Source organism: Schistocerca gregaria, chromosome 2 (genome assembly GCF_023897955.1).
Source record: "Schistocerca gregaria isolate iqSchGreg1 chromosome 2, iqSchGreg1.2, whole genome shotgun sequence".
Classification (NCBI taxonomy): Eukaryota; Metazoa; Arthropoda; class Insecta; order Orthoptera; family Acrididae; genus Schistocerca; species Schistocerca gregaria.
In genome coordinates, this window is record NC_064921.1 from 415,931,976 (window position 1) to 415,954,360 (window position 22,385).

Consider the following 22,385-nt stretch of genomic DNA (forward strand, 5'->3'; position numbering starts at 1 on the left):
AAAGTTTTTGCTTTTGATGGCAGATGTTAACAGTGGACTGTTAGATTGTTCTGCCATTAACAGTTATCCTTTCATTCATTGCCTAAAGTGCACTTAATTCAATTTTGCAAAAAAATGTCACTTTTGCTGTTATAGTTTTCACCCATTAAGCTGAATAATGGTTACTTCTGATTTCTTACTTTCTTCTGCATCATATTTTTGGATTTTCCTTACAGTCATCAGTAATTTCATTTAAGGAATGAAATGGATTTTTTCCAGTATTTTTCTGACTGTGTGTTTGAAGGCATTAATGTGTTTCATTTGGCTTACATTGCTTGGAAGGCAACTCAATATTTTTCTCATAATGACTTGTCCTCTGTTGAATTTATTCAGTTGCTCCAATAGTTTCTTGTTTTGTTTTGATGAACCATTTCATTTTTCTTAAAATTACTTTTTACTAAGTGCACACAGTAAAAGTTTTGAGCACTTCAATACTAAAAATTTTAACTAACTTCATAGTGCATAGCAGCCTAAATTTAATTTACTGCATATGTTATTTATGTGCTGTGTCCATATTGCCATATCATAGAGGTGGAGACCCACAAATTTTACTCAAGGTACTCGCTCAGATTTGTTCTCCTTGATTTTTATCACTAACTCAATATCTTTTGGTTGACTGATTTTAAAGCTCATGTTGGCTTTTTTTATTTTTATTATTATTCTAGATCCATCCCCTTAATTAAAACATTTGTGTGATCTGAAAATAGCAAGGATTTCTGTTGGATTTGGTAAAGGTGGTTATACACACGCATGGGACAGTAGTGGCCTTAGAACACTTCCCTGAAGCATTCTGGTTAGAATCTTCCCCAAGCCTGAGAGTAATATTTATTATTCCCATCATCTAGCATTTCTACTTCTTGATATATATTCATTAAGTAGGATTTTATCATATTGAATATATCTAAGGCACTGACCAAGAAAGTGAAGATGCTCTATGGATTATGTCAGTTGTGTTTTTTGAGTAGGAAATGGAGTGAGCAAATGGTCTGAGATCAGAGTGCAGCAGGGGAGTGCCTTGTCTCTACTGATGTGATAAAGGAGCAGTATTGACTGGAATAGAAAGCAGGGGGGGGGGGGGTTCACTGATGATGATATGATCTGGGGAGATACAAATGAAGACCAAGAAGAATTAATATGTAGAGCAGTCGCTTTGAGGAGTCTGTCAGTGAATCAAAGGCTCTACCTGTTATGATAAGCAGACAAGGACAGCATGAGTTACAGCTTAATAGAAGACCCTAGGAGAATCTGCAACATTTCTCATATTTGGGCAATATGACAGATTTTAAAAACTTAAGTTGAAGTGAAGTTATAAACTATATACATAGAGCTGCCCAGTTTCAGTAAGTAAGGTGCCTCCTGTGGGACAACCAGATCCCACACAAGGCAAAATCAGCCCTCTTCAGTGTGTACTATGTTCCCATTTTGAACCACTCAGTGGAGACCTAAACGCTGGCAAAGAGAGAATAACTAAATCCAAGCTGCTGAAATGATGTTTGTTAGACCGATGCTGACGCAAACGAAAAAGGATTAGGTAAGGAATGAAAGGAACAGAATGGCTGGAGATGTAAAACTTAGTGTACTGGAAAAATCTGCCAATCTAGATAGATTAGAGACTTATTGAATAACAAATTATTTTGTTTGTTATGTTAGTGATAAAATTATACCTCAAAGTATGAATTTTATTTCAATGTCTTAATTATGTGTGAAAATCTTGATTTTCTTCTGCTAAGAATATGATAACTGATAGAGCCTCACTACTAGAAGATTGTATTATTCATTGTGTGACGACTTTTATTGTGAAATAGTAATATCTTTGTCATTTATACCTTATTTTAGTAGTTGAATGATAATCCCTGTACACATGTAATAATGAAATCTTTAGAATATTTTTCAGGAATTTAAATTAGTTAGAAGTACTGTTTGGTGATACAACAACCATGTGCCATAAGTGTGCCACTATATTCACATTTCAACATTCTTAAGTTGAACCTGCAGTCTTTTTTTTTAAACAAAGTCTGATTTTTATTATTATTACTATGCAAACTATTTATTTGCAATTAAGAATTAAGATGACAACGATGATGATAGTAAGCTGCCATTAATCACACCAAATAAAAGTATTGTGTAACTCATTCTGTATCCTCGTACATCACTCAGTGACAACTCTTTCCCGTACACTACAGTGTCATCAGCAAAGATTGGCAAATTGCTACTCACCCTGTCTGTCTGTCACAAGCAGGCACACCTCATGCTCCTCTGACCACAATCTGTGTGTGTGTGTGTATGTATGTGTGTGTGTGTTTTTGTTTTTCTATCCAGAACAAAGCTTTAGCTGAAAGCTCAGATTGTGTAACAGTCTTTTCATTGTGCCCGTTTGCAAGTAATTGTTAACTTTACAGTGAGTAGCAACCTATGTATTTCATAATTGTTGAAGATCAGGAAACTCTTGTACCTTTAAATGAGTAATTGAAGCACAATAAAGTTAAATGCAAGTGCCATAGTGATACCCTAAGGATGGTGGTTACAAATGAAATTGCTGAACCTTAATAACTTGTGTCAATTAAATTGTGAAAAGTCAAGAACCACAGAAAAAGGTGGATGGGAAGTTTAGGAAGCCAACAGATTTGTTGCAAATTAGAAAATGATGTGGTATGATATAGAGTTGGAAGCAAACAACTGATACAAATATTGAGGGAGCAAAGATATCAGCAATAATAGGAAGTCTATTAAAAAGTGATATTGTGCTGAGAGGGAGATAGTGTGAAGAACAAAGAGGATAGAGTTCTTATTTCTGAATTACCATGTGTTAATATTATATTCTTGTAAAGTTTGTGGTGCTGGTTGCTTTCGTGCTACTCAGAAACTGATACTGTAGTAATGTATTATTGTTACTGTAGTAATGTATTATTGTATTGGTTCTGCAGGACACATTGATTTTTATCCAAATGGAGGGATGTGTCAACCTGGATGTGTAAATGGGGAAGCTGTTGGATACAAATTTCCTGGAATCCTGTCTTTTCTGTGTAAGTGTAAATAAAACAATAATTTTTCTTCTTACTTATAGAGTTACATCATCTCGTTGTGAGTGAGCATGTGTGAATGTGTGTGCAAGTGACCATTCCCCACTACCCTGCACCCCACTAGATTGACTGAGTGAGGTGTGCAGATTGGGATGAGTTGTTGCATGGGGTAGGTCAGTTGAGAAGAATGAGGAAGAGCCAAGGGGAAAGAAATGGTAGGGATTAAGGAGTGAGGAACAGCAAGGAAAGTTTTCAGAGAAGCTGATGTTGAAGAGGTTGTAAACCAAACGCTTAAGTTTGTTACACTGGGCACAGCAGTGTGCTTAACCACTTAGTCAATCTTACCAAAGGCCACAGCTTGATAGAGGCCATTTGTATTGATAGATAGTTGGCTAGTGGTTGCACCCATCTAAAATGCTATGCAGTAGTTGCATTGTAGTTGGTATGTGACATGAATAGTTTCAGATGTAACCCTATATCTGATGGGATGACATATAACAGTTTCAGGACTGAAATAATAATAAGGTGGATCAGAAAGTAATGCCTCCTGTGTCATGAAAAAATTAATAATGAATGTATAACAGCCAAATTAGTACAGATTGCAGCCTGAATTGTCATCTTCACAATGGAATCATTCAAATAGCCCCCACAGTTTTTTTACACATTTGCACCATCATGCATCATGCATCAAAACCAGTTTGGAGAAATTCAAGGCTTTTATTCTTGTTCCATGATTTGAAACCTTGATGCATGGAGAGAGTGTACAAGGGCACTGTAACGGGCATCAGCAGTGTGCAGTGTTGGATGATGTACTCGTAGTTTAGTAGTGGAGAAACAAACATTGCGGATAAATTTTGCATTGTTGGCCATCATGTCATGACTGCCAATGGAGGGCTTGTTGAAGTGATTCAAGGAGACAGGCACATTAGAGTTCAAAATAAACAGCAAAAACCTGGTTTTTTTAAATTTTGAGTCAAGAAGCAGAATGCTAAGTTTTCCAGTTTACCAAACCGATTTTGATGCCTGGGTTCAGTGATGGTGCAAATGCGTACAAATGCCTGGTGAATAAGTTGAAGAGTAGTGTTGTGCAAAGGACAGTTCAGGCTATGATCTGTACTAATTCTGCTGCTATAATTATGCTCCTTACTATATTTTTTATGATACAGAAGAAATTATGTTTTGACCCAACCTTGTGTATGCATCAAACACACATTTGTACCTGTATCTTTAACACAGATATTACCCTGTGGCAATGTTTTGGAATAGCATAGGGCTGGTCCATGATATTTAGTGTGTTGGAAAAATGGGGAAAGATTTGGTGAGTATTTTGGTTAAGTTACTTGTTTCAGGGCCTCCTCAAAAAGCACTGGCAGAAAATGTGGATCGTTTATATCTGTCTTGGGGTGGTAATGGGTAGTATGAGCCATGCACCTTAGCAGATGGTTAGTAGGTGTGCTAAAAGTGCTGGAAATATGTCAAGGGAAATCTGTTTTGGAATAGGTTTTCGGGATGTGATGGCCTTCAGTGTAATAAGAAAGTGATTGCTAATCACTGTTAGATGTGCCTTGCACAGCTGAATCCATTGTACAGAAGAGAACCTTTGATGTGAAACAAGGCAGCTATCAAGCTAGAGGTTAAGTCCCATAAGATTTCACACACATCAAACTGGAGATAATTTTAATGCTCTGTGTGTTTCATATGGACATTGGATTTTCTACACAGAGGTGACAAGTCATAGTATACATTCTAATATTGTGTGGGACCTCCTTTGTGTGGTGTAGTTCAGCAACTCAACAAGTTGTTGAAGTCCCCTCCAGAAATATTGAGCCATGCTGCCTTTACAGCCATCCATAATTGTGAAAGTGTTGCCATTGCAGGATTTTGTGCATGAACTGACCTCTTGGTTATGTCCCATTAATGTTCGATGGGATTCATGTTGGGTGATCTGAGTGGCCAAATCATTCACTTGAATTATCCAGAATGTTCTTCAAAGCAATTGTGAACGATTGTGACCCGGTGCCACAGCACATTTTCATCCACAAAAATTCCAATGTTACTTGGGAAGAGAATTCCAAATGGTCTCCGTGTAGCTGAACACAACCATTTCAATTCAATGATCAGTTCAGTTGGGCCAGAGGACCAATTCCTTTCCACGTAAACACAATGCATACCATTATGGTGCCACCAGCAGGTTGCACAGTGCCTTGTTGACAACTCTGGTCCATGACTTCATGGGGTCTGCATCACACATGGAACCTACCACAGCTGTTCAAGCTGAAATTGGGAGCCATTTGATCACACCACGGTTTTCCAGTCAGCAGTGATACAACTGATATTCTCACAGGCCCAATAGAGGCACTGCAGGCAATGTTGTGTTCTTAGCTTTGGTTCTCTGCTGCCATAGCCCATTAATGCTATATTTCACTGCACTATCTTAATGGATACATTTGTCGTACATCCCACAACCATAACCATGTGTATCACCTGAGTACAAATGATAGCTTTGCCAATGCACTGCCTTTCTATGCCTCAAGCACACAATACTACTGTCATCTGTATATGAACATATTGCTATCCCATGACTTTTGTCACCTCTGTGTATGCCTATTAGCAAGGTAAGGATTTATGTTAAGAAAGGATACTTGCTTAGATGAAGAGCCCTAACTTCATACTTTTACCAATTTAGTTTGATTTATAAGTATATGTGTCTGTGTAAGATAATCTTTAATACTCTCACATCATCTGTGTTATCCACCCCCGCCCGCATATCTCAATGTGCAAAATGCTGATAACCTCTACAAGCTCAGCTCTCACTGGTGCAATATTTCTACCCTATTCCATTGTTCAATTTAATTTAATTCCACAGATTTTATGAGATCATATGATCCAAAAATACTTGATCATGGAATGAGTGTGTACATAACTAACAGAAAACTGATGAGAAATTTTAAAACAAAAAGCAGACTATAAGAAAAACCACAAACAAGATTTACAATAAATACACTAGTGTACACATCTTAAGGATGAAAGTAACTTCCATGTGAATCTTGATGATACTTGGAATATACATAGAAAGAACTGCTACAGTATAGTAGAGAAGATAACTGATAGAAATGGCACTTCTATTTGAAGACAATAATTACATATAAGTCACTGTAATTTAAGATGGTCCCCTGGACACTGCAAAAGGCAGGACATGTTTCTTAACGAAGTGTGTGTGTCTACCACAGATGGCAATATGTGGTCTGAAACATGCTCCTTTGCTGGTCACAAAGTAGGTATGTACTTCTTGTCACAGTGTCCTGTTCCTCCACGAGTGCAGTTGACAGCTAGTGGATGGTCATTAGTGTATGTGGACATGCTGCAATACATCTCCCCAGTGCATCCCTCATGTGCTCGATGGGATTCAAATTGGGGAAATGGCAGGCCAATCCATTCACCGTAATTCCTCTCATTCTGAGAGCTGTTCCACCTGTACTGTTTGATGTGGCTGCACAATGCCATCCATAAAAGTAAACTCAGGGCTCAATGCAACCCTGAAAAGATGCATGTGGTGAAGGATTAGTGTCACAATAACAATGACTGGTGAGTGTACCAAGTTTATAGATTTGGTCAGTACATCCATGCAACATTATGCCTACCAACACCATACCACCTGGACCACCAAAATCATCGTATTCAGTTATGTTCCTGGTTCAATCTTCCATTGTTCCTGGTTCATTACATGTACCCACCCTCACCTGTGAGGGTCTGTCCAGAATGACTACTCAGGCTGAATTTGCTTTTGTCCAAGAAGAGCATGTGACCTCATTGGTTCAGTCCCTCTGCTCATGTCACTTTATATATAATGAAAATAGGTTTTATAGGGATGTCTTTTAACTTAAACCTGAAAACCTGGTGTTTATCACTTTTTAAAAAAAAAAAAAAAAAAAAAAAAAGCAGCATATTGAAAAATTGAAAATGAACCCACGGAATAGTGCACATTTTTCTGTATATGGCTAATGAAATGTTGTCTAAACCCAAATTGAACCATTCCCATCAAGTGTTCATTGAATAGGTGTGTGTATTACTTTCAAATCAATCCATATTAGTAACCAAAAATCCCATAGGGAGCTTATACACATCGATGGCATATACAGGATTCAGAGATGCTTAAACAATGACCTCTGTGAAATTTGTAAACTATAACCATGTAGCATGCTGAGCACTCTTTCGTGGGTTAAGAATATTCATTATGAATGTGCATAATTGTGCCACACAAGGATGCCATAGTGTGGAAGCAGGGCCAGTTTAAGGCTACTGCAAGAAATGGTTGTAGGTGGTCCGAAGATTGAGGGGGCGTCCCCATGATCTGTCAGAATTTATCCTTACTTAACAGTCTGCTAAAAAAAATCTTCAAATTTAGATTTTTTTAATAAGCTGTATTAATCCTGATATTAAGAACAACTTCACTACTAGTTCTAATTTCTTTAAACCATCTTTGATGAATATCACATTAGTCTTCTTCCACATGAACTGAGAACAATACAGATTTCCATTGCTCTTCCAGTCGGCCACTGCCTTTGTGTCAATGTATGGTACTATGGGAGCCAGTGATGTGTTTTATGTAAGTCTTGTCAGGTGCCAAAATATGAAATGTAAGGGTAACATGCTAAAAGAGCAGGTGTGGCAAAAGGATCCATAAAATAAACTTTTGAGCTGAACTGACGGTATTCCTGTGAATGTACAGCGTGATGTGAAAGAATGTCATATTACTAAAGCTTCATCAGTTCATAATGCTGAAGAGTTGTATGTTTCCTGCAAGCAAGAACTAGTGGCTGATTGAACTGTTCTGATAGCTGAAATAGCTTGTGATAATATTACTGTGGAAGAAACCAGACCAGCTTAACATAACCAAGAAGAAAGAAAATCGTCTGAGGAAGGTAACGGCCTTAAGGTTGTCGTTGATCTTGGACTCTGTTAGGATATTATACATGATGATTTTATGGTACGAGCAGTTAAGGAAGGTGTGAAGGACATTAATGGAAAAAAATTAAAATTTCCTGTGTTTAGTGAGATCATGAGCTATTTTACTGTTTCTCATTGCTTCTGTCATCTTTTGATACTTGATTACTGAAACTGATCATATCCACTATGTACTATTCTGTTTTTTTTTTACAGTATCAGCAGCCAGTGATGTGACAACTCAGTTGCAGAAAGCAATCTGTAGCCATGGACGATCATATAAGCTCTTCACAGACAGTATACGTTTTCATAACTGTTCCTTCTGGGGTCGTAAGTGGAATTCATTGAGTGAAAGGTAAATAAAACGTGACAGCTGCATTTTAATAATTTGTAATATTATGGGTTAGGAGTTAAACGCTTAGATATATTTTGTCTTATGATTACTATATGATGTATAGCATTAGTCTGCTGTAAAGAGCACTGGACAAAGAGAGACTTCTTTGGTTATACTAATGGAAACTGTATATTTCTGGAAAAGGAAAAAGAAAGTTTAGCATTTTCTTTTGTGCTTTCAAAGTGCTGTTTTAAATTTACTGAGGAAAACTGAGTAAACACTTCTCTCATTCAGATTCTGTCTATGCGTCTTCTATTGAGTTTTATGTCAGCATCCTTCACCCAGATCTCCTCACCTTCCATGGTGAGAATCAGATGCTTATGTTACGTAATATATGAAGATTTTTTACTATTGTATCAAGAATAATATTTTCACTCTCATATGAATTAAAACTAGTTGTTTTGCCACATTGTAAAAAATACTTATCACTGTGGAAGCACTATTGAAAGTAACTTAATTTAAACTTATCAAATCAAGATTGGCATGGCACACTAGATGTACATGAGACAGTTGCTACTGGCTGGAATATTCATATCAATGGAAAATTCAGTATGGAATAACAATACAAACACTAGGATAGATTGCTATTCTTCACATAGCTGGTACTGAACAGTCGTCACACACATTAAATGGTAGCCTGTTAGATTCAATCAAAGTCATATATATATCTGTGTGTGTGTGTGTGTGTGTGTGTGTGTGTGTGTGTGTGTGTGTACACCTGTCCTTTTTTCCCCCTAAGGGAAGTCTTTCCGCTCCCGGGATTGGAATGACTCCTTACCCTCTCCCTTAAAACCCACATCCTTTCGTCTTTCCCTCTCCTTCCTGAAGAAGTAACCATCGGTTGCGAAAGCTAGTAATTCTGTGTGTGTGTTTGTGTGTGTTGTTCATTGTGCCTGTCTGCCGGCGCTTTCCCGCTTGGTAAGTCTTGGAATCTTTGTTTTTAATATATTTTTCCCATGTGGAAGTTTCTTTCTATTTTATAAAACAAAGATTCCAAGACTTACCAAGCGGGAAAGTGCCGGCAGACAGGCACAATGAACAAAATACACAAACACACACACAGAATTACTAGCTTTCGCAACCGATGGTTGCTTCTTCAGGAAGGAGAGGGAAAGACGAAAGGAAGTGGGTTTTAAGGGAGAGGGTAAGGAGTCAAGGAGTCATTCCAATCCCGGGAGCGGAAAGACTTCCCTTAGGGGGAAAAAAAGGACAGGTGTACACTCGCGCACAACCCCCCACACACACACACACACACACACACACACACACACAGACATATTTAAAGGCAAAGAGTAAGGGCAGAGATGTCAGTCGAGGCGGAAGTACAGAGGCAAAGAAGTTGTTGAAAGACAGGTGAGGTATGAGTGGCGGCAACTTGAAATTAGCGGAGGTTGAGGCCTGGCGGATATCGAGAAGAGAGGATATACTGAAGGGCGAGTTCCCATCTCCGGAGTTCTGTCAGGTTGGTGTTAGTGGGAAGTATCCAGATAACCCAGAATGTGTAACATTGTGCCAAGATGTGCTGGCTGTGCACCAAGGCATGTTTAGCCACAGGGTGATCCTCATTACCAACAAACACCGTCTGCCTGTGTCCATTCATGCGAATGGACAGTTTGTTGCTGGTCATTCCCACATAGAAAGCGTCACAGTGTAGGCAGGTCAGTTGGTAAATCACGTGGGTGCTTTCACACGTGGCTCTTCCTTTGATCGTGTACACCTTCCGGGTTACAGGACTGGAGTAGGTGGTGGAGGGAGGGTGCATAGGACAGGTTTTACACCGGGGGCGGTTGCAAGGGTAGGAACCAGAGGGTAGCGAAGGTGGTTTGGGGATTTCATGGGGATGAACCAAGAGGTTACGAAGGTTAGGTGGACGGCGGAAAGACACTCTTGGTGGAGTGGGGAGGATTTCATGAAGGATGGATCTCATTTCGGGGCACGCCGATCACCTGCCAACCTACCTAAAACTTCTTTCCTCGTCACCTTAGCTAGCTTCATCCTGACCCACAACTTCTTCACTTTTGAAGGACAGACATACCAACAATTAAAGGGAACAGCCATGGGTACCAGGATGGCCCCCTCGTATGCCAACCTATTTATGGGTCACTTAGAGGAAGCCTTCTTGGTTAACCAAGCCTGCCAACCCAAAGTTTGGTACAGATTTATTGATGACATCTTCATGATCTGGACTCACAGTGAAGAACTACTCCAGAATTTCCTCTCCAACCTCAACTCCTTTGGTTCCATCAGATTCACCTGGTCCTACTCCAAATCCCATGCCACTTTTCTAGACGTTGACCTCCATCTGTCCAATGGCCAGCTTCACACATCCGTCCACATCAAACCCACCAACAAGCAACAGTACCTCCATTATGACAGCTGCCACCCATTCCATATCAAACGGTCCCTTCCCTACAGCCTAGGCCTTCGTGGCAAACGAATCTGCTCCAGTCCTGAATCCCTCGACCATTACACCAACAACCTGAAAACAGCTTTCGCATCCCGCAGCTACCCTCCCGACCTGGTACAGAAGCAAATAACCAGAACCACTTCCTCATCCCCTCAAACCCAGAACATCTCACAGAAGAACCCCAAAAGTGCCCCACTTGTGACAGAATACTTCCCGGGACTGGATCAGACTCTGAATGTGGCTCTCCAGCAGGGATACGACTTCCTAAAATCCTGCCCCGAAATGAGATCCATCCTTCATGACATCCTCCCCACTCCACCAAGAGTGTCTTTCCGCTGTCCACCTAACCTTCGTAACCTCTTGGTTCATCCCTATGAAATCCTCAAACCACCTTCCCTACCCTCTGGCTCCTACCCTTGTAACTGCCCCCGGTGTAAAACCTGTCCCATGCACCCTCCAACCACCACCTACTCCAGTCCTGTAACCCGGAAGGTGTACACGATCAAAGGCAGAGCCACGTGTGAAAGCACCCACGTGATTTACCAACTGACCTGCCTACACTGTGACGCTTTCTATGTGGGAATGACCAGCAACAAACTGTCCATTCGCATGAATGGACACAGGCAGACAGTGTTTGTTGGTAATGAGGATCACCTTGTGGCTAAACATGCCTTGGTGCACAGCCAGCACATCTTGGCACAGTGTTACACCGACTGAGTTATCTGGATACTTCCCACTAACACCAACCTGACAGAACTCCGGAGATGGGAACTCGCCCTTCAGTATATCCTCTCTTCTCGATATCCGCCAGGCCTCAACCTCCGCTAATTTCAAGTTGCCGCCACTCATACCTCACCTGTCTTTCAACAACTTCTTTGCCTCTGTACTTCCGCCTCGACTGACATCTTTGCCCGATTTCTTTGCCTTTACAAATGTCTGCTTGTGTCTGTGTATGTGCGGATGGATATGCGTGTGTGTGCGCGAGTGTAAACCTATCCTTTTTCCCCCCTAAGGGAAGTCTTTCCGCTCCCGGGATTGGAATGACTCCTTACCTCTCCCTTAAAACCCACTTCCTTTCGTCTTTCCCTCTCCTTCCCTCTTTTCTGAAGAAGCAACCGTTGGTTGCGGAAGCTAGAATTTTGTTTTTTGTTTGTATGTTTGTGTTTGTTTGTGTGTCTATCGATCTGCCAGCGCTTTTTTTTGGTAAGTCCCATCATCTTATATATATAACTCACAGTCATCTCTGGGTGATGGGGACCTCACTGGGTCTGATGAGACAGTTTGTGATGGGAGAAACCCTTATTAATATTTAGTGCAGGAGTTTGGTCAATATTTGTGTTACTAGTTAACTACACATCTCCCCTCTTCTTAAACGTTGAGTTGATGCAATGACTTAATGCACAGCACTATAGCTCTTATTGCTGCACAAAGTTCATAAGGAGTACCTTGTGCAAATAAATAGAACAATGACAGTATGTGCTTCATAATACACATTCATACAAAATAAAGGTAGTTCTAACTCTGAAAATAATTTTTCTATTCAAATTTACCAAAATGCACAACTGTGTACACTGTTCATTTATCTATCAAAGCAGTATGGTATTTTCCTATTAATCAAATGTTTTTTTTTAAATTCTTACCAATAAAATAGTGAAAAAATTTGTACAAAACAGGCTCTGTACAGAAATGGTGGCTGTCAAAAGAGCAATGCGTGAAGCTTTCAAAGACTACTGTAGCAGAATCTGATCAAAAGACCACTCACAACATCCAAGGAAATCTGGTTGTATGCAAAGGCTGTCAGCAGTGCCAAATTTAGTATCCAGACACTCATGATTTCCACAGGAAATAAAACATTCAAATGTTATTTTTATTCAGGATTACTGCCTCAGTTCAATTCTCCCACCACTGCAAAGGTGAGGGATAAAAATATTAGTGCGGTGGCACTCAGAATCACTAAAGTTAATGAAGGTGAATAAGAATGGTAGCAGAAGTGATCAACAAAACTGATGTTCAGTATCTTTGACATCCATCAGTTGTAGTATCCTGGATACATAATTATGTATCTTGAACAGAATGACTTCCTCCATGCCAGCCATTATGGATTGTGAAAACAGATCATGCACTTTTTTCCCATGACAAACTGAAGGCCATGGGTCAAGGTAGTTGGAGAGATAGAATTAATCTTGACGTCTAAAAGGCATTTGAGTCGGTGCCATACGAATGATTATTAACAAAATTACAGTTATATGTGATAACAAACTAAATTTGTGACTGAGTTAAGGATTTCTTGGTACAGAGGATGTGTATGTTGTCTTTAATCGGGCTTGTCAACAAATACAGAAATAACTTCAGGAGTGCTCCCGGTAATCATTTTGGGATATAGGCTGCTCATGTTGTTTGTTTACAGTCTGACAGACAATATTATAATGACAATTGACTTCTTGTAGATTATGTAGTTACCTGTAAGGAATTAGTATTTTAAAAAACAGTTGCACAAATATTCAGTCAGATCTTAACAATCATAAAAATACTAGTATCAAAGCACAAAAAAAGGAAAATGTTCTCCTGATTCAGACAAAGAGAAAAGTGATGTACCAATTGCCTTATTCTACCTTCCTCAGCAAGCTTAAAATTTTTTCCAATGCTTTTGGCATGTACACACATTTGTGCTCTTTTTAACATGCAATTCACCTCTCACTCTCACAATCTCCCCTAACTGTGACTCACTCACACAAACTAGTCCCTCACTGTAAGTGGCTCATACCGATCCACTCCCACTTGCCCACTCTCACTCACTTGCTCGTAAAGATATAGGGGTTCATTTTTCCAAGTGCTGTTTGAGAGTGAAATAATAGAGAATTAGTGTGAAGGTGGTTCGATGAACCCTCTACAAGCCACTTAAGTGTCATTTGCAGAGTAGCCATGCAGATTTAGACTCATTCAGCCCAACTTGTTGGCACTATCTCTTTGTGTCTCCCTGTCACTACCTTCTTTCTCACAGCCACGGTATCATCCATTCTGTCCTCCTCCTCCTACTACTACTACTACTACTGCTACTGTCTCCTCTCTCTCTCTCTCTCTCTCTCTCTCTCTCTCTCTCTCTCTCACACACACACACACACACACACACACACACACACACACACTCTGCCATTGTTTCTTTTTGCTCCTTCTACACCACCACCACCATCTGCTGTTGTCCAGTATTTATTACTTTTCCATTTCTTTCCTACTGCTAGTGTATCCTCTCTCAGCACAAAAAAAGTGTGAATATCTTCACAAGCCAAAAAGTGCTGAAGAATGCAGAATAAGGCAGCTGGTATGCCACTTTTGTCACTTATAAACAGGAGCACATCTGTCATTTTTGTGCCCTTATGAGATTTTTTCCTGCTCATTCCTTTTCTTTCCTGCGCTAGCAGGCCATGTCTCATATATGAAAAGAACTCTTTGTGTCAGTAAAATTTTGATAGTTTACTTGGGTGAAATTGAAATAACATAAAACTGATTTTACACCTCAGACTGGATTTTAAATACACAAAAATTTTGCATGTGCTTCAGTACAATATGGTATTCCCAGAACCCTTCTGATGTAATGGACACACTTTACAGCAAACTTCAAACCTCTGTATCTCCGAAACAGATAAAGGGACCACGAAAATTTTCATGGTTGCTCAAGATCAGGATCTCAGGAATATATCATAAAAATGTCACCATTTGCTGTGCACAGCAATCTTGGAACCCATGGCTCAATTTTAGTACAAAAAAGATAAACAAAACTTCCCTCTCTCCCCTTAAGGCCAACTGTAGACTACATCAAATGCAAAAAGAATAAACTGACTTGCTCCATTTACTTAAAACCAAGGAAGAGTATAATATTCTTATTTTGACCATGTACTGCTGTAGGATAGTAACACTAAGACGTTCCTCCTGTTGGGTACATAAGTGGAACCCTAGCACAAGGACTCCCCAAAACACTTTACCCTAACTATCTATCAACAACAGAACCTGAGTTGAGAGAACAACACAAATCTAAATTATGATTAGGTTGGACCTTCATTAAGCAACTTTGCGGAGGTAATCCAGAGGAAATTCTTGAAAATGTCAAAGACTTGAAAAATTCGTATAGTACAGATATTTTTGATATGTCCAACAACTTACTGAAAGAAGTCATATGTTTACATTGTACTACATTGACGTGCTCCATAAACTTGTCTCACCAATGGTGCTTTTCCTTGTTCCCTGAAATTATCCAGTGTGACTCTGGCCTTATGAAAGGAAGAAAACCTGAATCTGCAAACTACAGGCCAATTTCATTAATCCCATTATTGAAAGAATAATGTATAAACATGTTAAATACCACACAGTTTGATTTTAGGAAGGAATGATTATGTACGCAAGCTATAGAACTCAGAGGTACACACGTTTTATCAACATCTGAGGACAATGCATATGCAGAGCTAACCTCCTGTGATTTAAGTATGGCCTTAAACTGTGTTGAACACCATGTTTTGCTTTAAAAACTTGAATACTATAGAATGTGTTGTAAGGGTAACTCCAATATGTGCAGTTCTGAAAGGCTGGCAAGTGGAGTGAAGGACCCAAATGGCTCAGGTAGTAAAACAGCCATTGAAATAAAGTGTGGTGTGCCACAGAGTGGTCTACTTTGTTCTTGGCCAGTTTGGCGGTGGCCGTTCATCCTGGTGGACAGCTGGTTGGTAGTCATACCAATATAAAAAGCTGTGCAATGATTACAGCATAGTTGGTAAATGACATGGCTGTTTTCACAGGTGGCCCAGTCCCTGATAGGGTAAGATAAACCTGTGACAGGACTGCAATAGGAAGTGATGGATGCGTGGACTGTGCAGGTTTTGCACCTGGGTCTTCCACAGGGATATGGTCCTTGTGGCAAGGGGTTAGGATTGGAAGTGGTATGGGAATGGACTAGGATGTTGTGGAAGTTGGGTGGGTGACTGAACACCACTTTAGGAGGGGTGAGAAGTATCTCTGGTAGGATGTCCCTCATTTCAGAAAATAGATAATCAAAGCCCTGGTGATGTACGTGGTTCAGTTGTTCCAGACTTGGGTGGTACTGGATGATGGTGACACTCCTTTTTGGCTGGCTTTTGAGAGTGGTGGGAGGATTGGGGTTGTGAGGGGAAATGGTATGGGAGATCTGTTTGTGGCCTAGGCCTAGGGGATAGTGCTTGTCTGTGAAGTCCCTCAGCATACTGAGCAAGGGAATTTTGCCACTGCAGATATGACGTCCCCAGGTAGCCAGGCTAAATTGGAGGGCTTTCTGGTGTGAAACGGATGACAGTTGTCAAAATCGGGTACTGTTGGTTGGTGAGTTTAATGTGGACAGAGGTGTGGATGGAACTGTCAGAGAAGAGGTCAACACCTGGGAAGGTGGCATGCTGGTTTGAGGAGAATCATATGTGGTGGATGAGAGAGAAGGTGTTGAGGTTGTGAAGGAATGAAGATAGGATGTCTTGGCCCTGGGGCCACATCATGAAGATATCATAAATGAATCTGAACCAGACAAGGACTTTGGTGTTTTTGGAGGTCTCCTCTAGATGGCCCATAAAAAGATTGGCATAGGAGAATGACATGTGGGTGCCCATGGCTTTGCTAACCATTTGTTCATAAATCTTTCCTTCATATGGGAAGTATTTGTGGGTTAGGATAAAGTTAGTAAGGTGTGTGAGGAATGAGGTAGTAGGTTTAGAGTCTGAAGGACATTGGGAAATGTATTGTTCTGTAGTGGTAAGACAATGGGCATGATGTTGGTGTATAGCGAGGTGGCATCAACAGTGACAAATAGGGATGCAGGAGGTAAAGGGGTGGGGATGGTGGAGAGTCGGGGAAGGAAGTGGTTGGTGTCTTTGGTGTGGGAGGCTAGATTACAGGCAACTGGTGGGAAGTTTGGCCACTGAGTGCTGAAATTCTTTCAGTGGGGGCATAACAACCAGCAGCCACAACCTGAGGTAACATACTTTCCCCTCACCCTCCACCCAACAGTTTTCACCCCCTATGTCCTATCATCTCCTCCCCATTCTCATCTCCCACACTGTTTATTTGTAGCCCTCTGCCTGCCCATCTTTCCCTGCTCTTTCCCCACATCCCTGCCCCATAATCTCCTGATGCTTTGTCTGTTGGCAGTCTAGTCCCTGCATACTCCACTGGATAGACACTGGATAGACTTCAACTTGCTCCCCAATTGTACACTATTATCTCTTTTTCCCCTTCCCGACTGCTGCTTGCATCTAACGTGATGTTGTATTTTGGCCCAACATGATGGAGTTGGTGTGTGTGTGTGTGTGTGTGTGTGTGTGTGTGTGTGTGTGTGTGTGTGTGTGTGTGTGTGTGTGTACACTGATGAAGACTGTGGCTGAATTGTGGTAAATAGCAATCTGTCTTTCTTACATTGTTGACATCATACCTCAGTAGCAACAGTAAGCAGATGGTGACTTCAGGTGCACACACACACACACACACACACACACACACACACACACACACACACACACACAGAGAGAGAGAGAGAGAGAGAGAGAGAGAGAGAGAGAGAGAGAGAGAGAGGGGGGGGGGGGGGGGTGTTCAACATAGTGTCACAAGGATCAAAATTAGGACCTCTTCTATTCCTTGTACAAATAAATGACTTTCCAGATAATACAGATCTAGACATACACATATGCAGATGATACTACTTTTCTGTCTGTAAACTATGTATTTTGATGACATTGACAAAAGAATGAATTGTGGTAAAGAAAGTGCAAAATCATGGTTCAATGAAACGGTTTGCTATTAAATGTAAACAAGGTGCAGGTACGTGGCTGAACATGTAACAAGTTAGGTTATCAAGAGTGACCTGCTTGCTGACAAGAATGTTGTCATGTGTCACCTTTGAATGCATATGAACAGTGTACTTCGCCTTTTTTCAATCTATTTTAAAACACAGGTTAATACCTTGGGGAAAAGCATAAATGTAAATGAAATTCTTGTAATTCAGGAGGCAATTAGGGCAGATAGCAGAATTCATTGAAGCCTTAGTTCACTAACTACAATATTTTTACCATTATTAATTTATATATTTTAGAGATTGATAATTACACATTTGCTGAACCACCAAATTTAAATGCAACAAACCAAAGACATGTTTATAATACAAGAACTAATACTGCTCAGTTTTTGCTGCAAACAATAGTCACCTGTACATGGCAATCAGAATAGATAACAAACAGTGTAAACATGTCTCAAGCATGCTACTCCCTTAAAGAAAACCTGCACAGCTTCTTATCAGCTGGCCAATTTTATTCTTTGGAATAATTTTCAGAAATTCTAAACACAGTAATATAAATATGCATTTTGTAATGATAATAAGTTAATGTACTGATGAAGCTTATTGTATGTACAAATGCTGAATGAATAATAAACAATCTGAAACTAAACCTGGATGAATTATATTTTTATGCATGGCATTTTGGAACATATTAGGTAGATCATTCTGTCACTTGCATACAGATAAGGTTCCATAGTGTTGTAGAATTGTCAACTTGTGTTTAAAGTACATAAATGTAGAAGTGTGCATTTTACAAAACACAATTTGTATTAGGCTCTAAATACAGTATTAACAAGGGTACAGCAAGAATCGGTAAGCTCGTACAAATACAAAGTATAAGTGTTTGTGGGGACATGAAGTAGAATCAATATGTAGGTTTGGTTGTAGATATACCACTTAATAGACTTTGTTTTATTGGTAGGATACTAGAAAAATACAATCATCCACAGAGGAGATTGATTATCAAACTCTTGTTTGACCTATACTGTAATATTACTCAAATGTTTGGGACCCAGACTAAATAGGACTAAAGGGGATAATGAATGTTTACAGAGAAGGTAATTACAAATGGGGACAAGTTTGTTTGGCCCATTGGAGAACGTCATGAAAATAATGAAAAACCTGAAAGAGCAGATACTCAAAGATAGATCTCAGTATCTTGTGAGAGCCTACATTTAAACTTAAAAGAATTGCCTATAAGTGAGGAATTTGGAATATACACTACTGCCCTCTCCATATCATTCCCATAAGTACTGAATGAGAAAATTTGGCTAATTATAGTGTGCACAGTCATTTAAGCAGTGATTCTTCCTCTGTTCAAAACACAAGTTGAAGTGCTGTCGGAAGTACTCTCTACCATGTACTTTACAGTGGTGTGCAGGGTATGTCTGTCAAAGCGCGCACGGCTTGGGGAGCGCGCAATTTTTCTTTTTTTCATAAAAAGCACTAGAGTAGGAAGTCCTGGATTAGGATATCTTGTAGTGAGAGTCATAGTTTTGTTTGTAATTAAAGGATAAGAAAAAATTTTAATACAGGAGCATATTTTCTGCATGTTGCTGAATTTGTCAATGTTTGAAAACACACATAAGGGGTACTTATACCTGTATAATCTAACCTTATCAATTCAGTTCCTGTAATTTATAGGCGACATATTAATGAACACATGTAAATAAATCATTAAAATTTTTTGCTTCTTAAATCAGTGTGTGTGCTGTTGATTTTCATACAAAATATATGCATTCATTAATTCAACATGAGAAACTAACTTTTACAAAGCTTCATTTTTCATGTGTGTCTTTATTTTTAAATATCAATTGTTGCACTGTATGTATTACATTCTTCCAGTTTTCAAAACATGTCATAAAGTGGTATGTTCTGATTGTAGAGAACCTTTGAATCTGAATACAACTTGCTCTCTTGCCAACTGTACTGAAATGGGTTACCTCGCTGATATATTTCCTGCAAGAGGAAGCTTTTATGTACCAACGAGGGAAACTGAGCCTTTTTGCAGTAAGTGACTTTATTTTAATTGTGAACAGTAATCGTAATTTTATTTTTAATAGCATGTTTTCTCAGAGTATGGATTTCTTAAGATAGTGTAAACTGAGATAGAGATATGAGTTTTGAGTCTACATTCAAATTTCAAAAGTGCTTTTCTACACAGAAAATTATTTGGTGCTGCCAGTCAAATCATACTGGATGATTTAATGTGCCTACTCAAAATGTAGAAGAGAATTAATTCTCAATTTCGATTCAAAAGTATTACTTATTTCCAGTGTCCGCATCATAATACTGTGGTTCTTGCACAGTGATAGTTTCATAGCAGGAAAACCTTATCTGAACTCTTAGTTACTTACCTGGTTGAACTTGAAGTGAAAAAGTTCATCGTTTGTATTTTAATATTATTTACAATGTTTGCTCAAAAAGGTAATGGGAATTATTTAATTTCATCAGCTTTACACATCTGGTTTTCAAAACTTTATTTTGTCAGTACACATATTCCTGTTGTACATTCTAATTTTCAGCTCTTTTGAATATTTAGTTAATTGTTGACAGTTAAAAAGATTGTGTTTTCGAGTGCTCAGCAAATTTTTATTTTCAAAAAAGATGGATTATAGAATTCGCATTAAATTTCACTTGAAAAATGGAATGAACTGCAATACTTCATACAAAATGTTGACTGTGGCAAATCTACAATGAGTAAGACAAGAGTTTACGAGTGGTATAAACATTTCAAACAGGGTTGATAAGATATTCAAGATGATGACACTCCGGATGCCCTACCACATCAATTACTGATGACAGTGCAAAGAAGTGAAGAAAATGGTTCTGGAAAATTGATGAATCACAATCAGAGATGTTGCTGATAATGTAGGTATGTTGTTTGGCTCATGCTAAGCAATTTTTGTGTGTGTTTTGAACATGAAACATGTAGCAGCAAAGTTTGTTCTGAAACTTTTGCATTTCAACCAAAAGATGTCGTGTAGACATCACTCGGGAACTGCTGAAAGAAGTCAACAACAATCCAGAACTTCTAAAGGAAGTTATAAAAGGTGATAAAACATGGGTATACGGGTATGATGTTAAAACAAAGACCAAATTGTCACAATGGAAACTGTCTGAAGAGCCAGGACTGAAAAAAAATCTAGAAATTCAATCACTTGTGAAGATTTTTCTTACTGGTTTCTTTGATTACAGCGGGATAATGCATTATGAAGTCTTGCCTTATGGTCATGCAGTCAATAAGGTCTACTAGCTGGAAGTTATGGCTGTCTGTGAAATGCAATTAGAAGAAAATGACTGGAATTGTGGAAAAACCACTCGTGGAAACTGAATCATGATAATGCTCCTACTCATAACTCAATGCTTGTTCATGAGTTTTTGGTAGAAAACAAAAACCTTATTTTGTCTCAGCCACTGTATACACCAGATATGGCCCCTCTGTGACTGCTTTCTATTCCTGTGAAGAGAAACTTGAAAGGATGTTATTTTGCAACTAATAAGTAGATAGCAACAGAATCTCTGAAGGAGAGAACGTTATTTTGCCACAGTTGAGGAGATACCAACAGAACTGCTGAAAGATCTGAACACTGTAATGAAAAGTGAGTTAAAGATGTGCTTCCAAGGTCAGAAAAAGTGCTGGCATATGTGGGTTATATCTGATGTGGATTACTTTAGAGGACAAAGTCGAGATTGCTAATGAATAAATAAGAAAAACTTAAATTCCCGTTACTTTCTGATCATACTTCATATGTTTGTGGCAGAAGTCTTGAGGTGTGATTCTCTTTGGCTTTTTTCATATTCTTATCTGGTTTTGAGGATTTTGCTTAAAGGAAAGTTTTGAAACAACATATTTCTTTTAAAGAACTTTATGTATTGACACAATCCAGGCTGGAAACAGCAGCTCTTCTAATGTCTTACTGACTCACTCTCCATGGTCAGTCACTGTCCCCTTCACAACATCTTAACAATACACAAATTGTTTATCTCTTTATTAAATCTTAAGATATAGTTACAGTTTCATAATCCAAATGTTTTCTGTTCAAGATTTATATTAAAATGTACTTAACATTGTACATTAATATGATTAAAATTATGATTTTTTTTTTTTTGGTCAACAATCTTTGTTATTTGATGCAATCACTAAAATTTTAGAGAATGAAGTGGCACAGGGGTTAGCACGGTGGTTCAAACCTGTGTCTGGACATCATGATTCAACTTTCCCATAACATCCCTAAATTGTTTCAGGCAAATGCCAGGATCATTCCTTTGAAAGGGCATGGCAGACTTCCTTCCGCATCCTTCCCTAATCCAATGGGACCAACGACCTCATTGTTTGATCTCCTCCAACAAATCAACCAACCAACTAAAATTTGAACATATAATTTATTTCAAAACTTTTTCCAAATTAATTTGGGTTTTGACACTTGCTTACAAGAATCAAAATAACAATTCATCAAATAACTATAACATTATTCAAAATAAATGTTATTGTACACAATTTGCTACAGTGAAATATCACATGATGTTAGGATTTTTTGTACCTTTTATTTTCATTTTGGGTTAGGAGTGTGCTTATGAAAATTCATTCTTGCTTCTGCTTCTTTTTCTGTATGGCTCTATTTGGTTATGTCACCTTAGACTGAAAGCAACATGTCATCTTGGTATTCATTTTGCACATACACTGACTGCATTAGAATAATAAATGTACAAAAATGCTCAAACTGTTTCTTTCAAGAGTTT

The 22,385-nt window shown here is 38.9% G+C and overlaps 1 protein-coding gene across 4 annotated transcripts in view; it reads left to right on the forward strand.

The window, feature by feature from the left end:
• The window catches only part of LOC126323656 (pancreatic triacylglycerol lipase-like), a 182,663-nt gene that overhangs the window by 151,593 nt on the left and 8,685 nt on the right, over window positions 1–22,385 (forward strand). For all 4 annotated transcript variants that reach the window (XM_049994705.1, XM_049994703.1, XM_049994704.1 and 1 more), the window contains exons 9-11: window positions 2,964–3,062; window positions 8,220–8,358; window positions 19,528–19,652. In XM_049994705.1, the coding sequence (XP_049850662.1) occupies window positions 2,964–3,062; window positions 8,220–8,358; window positions 19,528–19,652 (363 nt within the window). The remainder of the gene's footprint in view (window positions 1–2,963; window positions 3,063–8,219; window positions 8,359–19,527; window positions 19,653–22,385) is intronic.